Here is a 6141-nt window from a genome sequence, read left to right as displayed (position 1 = left end):
ACTTTTTTCTTTTTTTGTCTCACATTGTGATTGCACATGTCTCATCACACTTGTCCCAAGTGTGCCTACAATTGTCATCACTTCAATATTAGTCCTACCAGATCCCTTCCTCCTTATCTTAAATATACAAGAAGCATATTATATATTTTATACACATTTGTATGAGTATTAATATTCTAGTATTTTTTACTTAATCTCTTCATAGCTCAAGTTTGTTTGGGTTTATAGGGATCTTGTGATTCTATGATTCTCTTGATCTGACTCCAACTCTTGACCCCTACTCATTTCTACTCCTAAACAATATTTAGATACTTCTAAATTCTTCATGTCAAACATACTACAAATTTGAGGTTTAAGCTCCCCAGTCACCCTTTTGCCATTACTAAGATTAATATGGCATCCACATATAAGACATTGATTAGAATTTAATCATCAACACGTTTAATGTAAAAAAAATTATCCTCTTTTCTTCTAAAAAAATTCCAACTACAATTGAAAACCATAAAAACTTTTTTTTTTTTTTAGTTAAGAGCTATCATTGTGGGGATATCACCCTTGTATTGCTTTTAAAAATGAATACACACAAAAAAATGCTTCAACAGTGGCTACTATTACCAGCCATATCCTACCACTGATATCTGCAGTGAGTACTACTACCTTCCACCCTAATTACAAACACAGACATGAACATATCTGTTATTATTGCTCCCCATTGAGGGTTTGCATGATAACCCCTGCATATTCCCCAATGCTGATTACATTAGCCATGGCTTCAGCCGAGAACCACCAAGTCTCTGAGTTAGTTACTCCACGGAAAGGAGCCATATTTTCATTATGCATTGCGCACCGAAACACTTCCCATGCGTTTTCCCCAAATGTTCTCATCATTTCTTTCAACTCTTCCCTCTGTACGCGTCTGCATTCAGCCCAACTTGTCCCACTGGCATTTGATTCTTGGCTCCCATCATCCTCACTCACCTCATCATCCTCTTTAGAATCCGATGGTAGAAAGTAGCTTGGCTGGAAATACGTTTTGAGTATGTTAATCCATTCATCCTTCGACAGGCTTAAGATGGTATGTACAATGTTGTTGTCGTTGACTGGTTTGACAAAGCCACTCAGAATTTCTATTGCCCTTTCCCTGCACTCAATAATGTCAACCAAGGGCATAAGGACGACTTCATAAATTGTACTATTACACCAGTGGTGATCAAAGTTAAACTATTACACCAGTGATGATCAAAGTTAAGTGTGATCCCCACAAGCCCTTTGATAACATCAAAGACATAAACCTTTGTGACAAACAGGCTGCGGAGTTGCATATCCAACATTTCTTCACAGTTCAAGCATCCAATATTGCCAAAATAAGCCATGGATGAATCTCAGCCCAACTCTTACACAATTCAGTGTGAGGAAACCTTCAAAGCTCCTTACTAACCATGCCCTTCGCATATGCAGGGGCTAATATATAAAGTCTTACTTAGCTCTAGAAGATTCTACCTGCCTAATTTACCTCGGCCCCATACTCTGTAAGAACCTGTCAATCCGTCACTTCTGCCTATCCTCTGCAGTTCAGACCATCGTCACTACACCTTCCAAGTGTTTTTACCTGCATACGACTTCCTCCATCTGTCCTACATCCGCAGACCTATACCGGAGGGCCATCATCCCACTCCGTCGCATTTCCTTATCCATAGGTCTTTCCTGCACAAAACCATAATCTCTGATCTCAATGTCGTGGGATCAACTGACACTTTCGCATCTTGTGAATTGACTCCTAGATTGGCTAATAGGTCTGCTACTTTATTTCCCTCCCTATGTATATGTGTTATTTCATATGGTTCAATTGCTCGGAGTAAGGTCTGAATGCGTGGCAGCCATTTGGCTAGTTTCCAATTAAGAAATTTACCATTGGTCACCCCATTTACAATTATCTCAGAGTCCCCTTCAATCTGTACATTTGTCAAACCTTTCTCTTTGCATAGTAAAAGCTCGGCCTCGAGAGCTCTTATTTCTGCTTCATTGTTTGTGGCATGACCAATACTGCCATACGTGCCCAACACCACATTACCATCCTTATTTCAAATGACTTCTCCAAAGAAAGCTTGTCCCAGGTTGCCTCTGCAGGCCCCATCAAAGTTGAGCTTTACCCAATTGTTATGAGGTTTCTCCCATCTGATCTCTTCCCTATTGATTCTTTTTTTGGGATAATGGAATAAAGCATTTTTAAATGACCAGTTCCTTTCCATTTCCATATCCCAATCATTGAACTTGAATTTGCTGATATTTTGTGACTTACCACATATGACTTTTTCTATGCTCGTCCTAAGATCCTCTATGACTAGATCCATTATTTTGGCCGATTCTTTGAATATCCATTTGTTTCTCTCTTTCCATATCGTCCAAACAATCATTATTGGGTCGATCAATCTCCATTTTGATTGACTGGATCATGGCCATGCGACAAGATATTCTTTTAGAGTTGTGCTTCTAGCTGTATAAAGGCTAACCATTCCAAGGAATCAATCCCAATAGCAGTGGGCAAACCTACAATTGAAGAGTAGATGATCCACTATTTCTTCCCCATTGTTGCATAACACACACCAACTCGGCCCTTGTATGCCTATGGTTTTCAACCTGTCTCCAGTGAGTATTCGCTCGTTTAATGCAATCCATAAGAATGCCCCTGCCTTGGGCAATACCCATTTATTCCAGCACAACTTGCTAGGCTAGTTCGGATTCAGAGCTTTATGCCTTTGGACTTCATAGCCAAGCTTCACACTGAACTCCCCTAATTTTGCTACACACCAGAATACTCTGTCTTCTTCTTCTGACACTAATATTGATCTGTTGTTAAGAAGTTCTTCTAATTTTCTACACATTTGCGTATTGCCAATAGTTATCTTTCTCCAAGTCCTCATACCATGATATTCAATATTCTCAAAATAACTGGCAACTTGCGTGCCTATAGCAGCTTCGATGGTGTTGACCCAATCTTGATCTTCGAAACTTTCTGCTAGCGGCGGCTCCCCGTCCCATGAATCCCGCCAAAATTTGGCTTTATTTTTGTTGCCAATCTTCCAAGAAATATGACTTGTTATTATGTCCCTGCTGCTCAAAGGAAATTCCAGGTAGGGGAGCCCCTGTCCGTGTCTACAATTGTGAAGATACGCTCAGGATCTCCAGAGTCAAAATACTTCTTCTGAAAGATCTTGCACCATAATTTGTTAGGGCACTTATACATTTTCCAAGACAATTTCGCTCCTAATGCCAGGTTTTATAGACTCATTTTCCTCAACCCTGCTCCCCCATTCTCTTTCTGCATACACATTATATCCCAATTTATCAAAGGTATCCTTTTATGCTCCTTGGCCCCGTCCCACACAAACTTTTTTAATAGTCCATCTAATTTTGCTCCAACTGAGATGGGCATTTGGAAACACTGCATACTATATATTGGTACAACTGATAGCACATATTTTATCATTAGTAGTCGTCCAGCTTGAGTAAGCCATTTATTCTTCCATTGTTTCGATTTGATCTTACAAGAGTTAAGTACATCCTCCCAAATATGCATTTGCCTACATCCCATGTTAAGTTTGATCCCAAGATATTTGAAGGGAGGAACAACAGATTGAAATCCAAGCAACTACAAAATGCGATTCTGTAGTAATCTTTTAGTGTTAAAAAAGAAAATCTGTGATTTATCCATATTCATTACCTGGCCTGATGGTTTCGTATATTCATCTAGTACCTCTTTAATTCCTTTGGCTTCATTCATTGTTGCTTCACCAAAAAAGATAGTGTCATCCACAAACTGTGAATGTGTGATGGGTTCTATTGATCGATGAGCACATATCCACTCCACTGCCTAGTAGACTGCTTGGTTTTAATTAGATTGCTAAGAACTTCTGCCATGAGTACAAAGAGGGATGGAGATAGAGGGTCCCCTTGCCTTAAACCATTGGTAGCTTTGAAAAAACCACAAACCGCTCCTTTGACAAGCAAGGAGAAACTAACTGTGGAGATGCAGAAACTAACATAGTCAATCCACTCCTTTGGAAAGCCATAACATCTAAGAACCTTAACCAAGAATTGCCATACCATCTTATCATATGCTTTTGCAACATCAAGCTTAATAATCATGCCTTTTAATTTTTCTTTATGAATAGAGTGCATGACTTCTGACACTAAAATAATGTTGTTCGTTAATTCTCTTCCTGGGGTAAACCCATTCTGATTTTCTGAGATGAGGTGGGGTAGAAGCTTCTTCAGTCTATTGGCCATTGCTTTCGAGATGATTTTGTATATGGTGTTGCATAACGATATGGGGCTCAGATCATGCATTGAGGTACAATCTTGTTTTTTGGGAATCGAAGCAATGACTGTATTATTTATTTCTCTTACAAACTTCCCTTTTTTCCTGAATTCTTCTACAACCAACCATACATCGTGACCCAGAAAGTCCCAACACTTCTAGTAAAACTCAACTATCATACCGTCCAAACCCAGAGCCTTATGGGGGTGAAGCTCAAAAGTGGCCCTTTTAACTTCTTCTAGGGAATATGGCTCGCATAGCATCTTAGCTTCCTCCACAGTTACCAACTTCTAAACAAGCTCAGAGACCCTGTCATCTGGTGCGTCTCTTGTCTGACAGTCAATCCCTAGTATATTAACAAAATGTTCAAGTGCCGCTTGTTCTAATTCAGCCTCAGAACTTCTCAAAATCCCTCCATCATCCAAGATTGCAGCAATATTATTCTTATTCCTTCTACCTTTTGAGGTTGCATGAAAGAACTTTGTATTACGATCTCCCTCAGTGATCCATAATGCTCTCGATTTGTCTTGCTAGTAGACTTCTTCTCTATTTAATAGTTCTACATATTGCTGCTTAAGGAGCTTTTCTTTCAGATAGTCATCTTTGACCATCCTTACTAGCATAACTCGTTTGTTGATTTCTTCCAGTTCCTCTTCTATTCGGAGTTTCTCAGTGAATATGTTCTTGAATGAGGACTTGTTCCAGTGTTTAATATTATTTTTGATACTTTGAATTCTCTTTATAAAACAAAAGCTGGGGGAGCTTGAGAAGATGTCACTTTCCAGTGACCATGTTTTAAGAAGCTCAATGAAATTAGGATCCCTCCACCACATACTCTGAAATTTGAAATAGTTTCTATTTTTAGGGGCCTCATGATTAATAGACAAAGTGACCGGGAGGTGATTTGATCCAGCTTGCAGAATAATTCTTGTATCAATGGAGAAGCTACCATTAATCCACCATTCCCCTACAAAAAAATGATACAATCTTTCCAAGATTCTTGAGAAGTTAAGCCTTCTATTGGTCAATGTGAACTTACCATTTTTCAGAATAATGTCCACCACTTGACATTTTGAAATGAATTCCCTGAAATCATTCATTACTCTTGTGCTCTTTCTCAACCCTCCTTCCTTGTCATCAATATCTAAAATTGCATTGAAGTCCCCAGCCAGGATGGCCTTCTTCCTCTCTAAGGATAGCAGTTGCTCATGTAACTCTGTCCAAACTCTTAGTTTATCATCTCTTTTAATCGGCCCATAGACATTAAACAGGGGAAAACCAAAACCTCCTAGTTTATACACAATGTTGCAAGCCATCCGGAATTCGCTGGACTCCAGTGGAGTGACCTCGAAAACCTCTGAGTTCCACAAGATTCCTAGGCCTCCAGCAGTTCCTCTGGCATCCTGAAATAGTCCTTCCCACTTATTGTAATATCTGATAAATTCCGCCACCTTATGCCCACTTAGCTTTGTTTCCTGAAGTAGGATCATTTCAGACTCTAACTTGGACAAATACCTTTTGACCAAGCATCTTTTGTCAGGGGTAGTTAATCCCCTGACATTCCATGATGTGATTCTCATTTCTATCCAAGGGAGGGGCTTCCTCCCTTGGGGTTCTTCATATATTTCAAAACGTTCATAATACCTTTTTCAGATGCTTTCTCCCCTTTGATCTATTTATTGCTTTTTCTGCCTTTAACTCCTTTTGCTCTACCTACGAGAGTATTCGTTGATTGGTTAATGCATTTGGGATCTAGGTTATCCATGACATCCTCATCACCCTCTCTGTCTAAATTACTCATATCAGCATCGCTTGTGCATTCC

General features: G+C 39.4%; 1 protein-coding gene across 1 annotated transcript; it reads right to left on the bottom strand.

Annotated features, from left to right (window-relative positions):
- Positions 1 to 4848: 4848 nt before the first annotated feature.
- LOC131875799 (uncharacterized) lies at positions 4849 to 5898 on the bottom strand. The gene has a single exon (XM_059220474.1). The coding sequence runs from the start codon at positions 5896 to 5898 to the stop codon at positions 4849 to 4851; it is 1050 nt and encodes a 349-aa protein (XP_059076457.1).
- Between the last annotated feature and the right edge of the window lie 243 nt (positions 5899 to 6141).

This window comes from Cryptomeria japonica, chromosome 5, assembly GCF_030272615.1.
Source record: "Cryptomeria japonica chromosome 5, Sugi_1.0, whole genome shotgun sequence".
Taxonomy (NCBI): domain Eukaryota; kingdom Viridiplantae; phylum Streptophyta; class Pinopsida; order Cupressales; family Cupressaceae; genus Cryptomeria; species Cryptomeria japonica.
The sequence above is the reverse complement of the archived record's forward strand: the minus strand, read 5'-3'. Positions and strand labels throughout refer to the sequence as shown.

What these genes read in the sequence shown, in the direction of transcription:
- LOC131875799 (XM_059220474.1), bottom strand. Translation starts at nt 5,898, where the DNA reads ATGAGAATCACATCATGGAATGTCAGGGGATTAACTACCCCTGACAAA.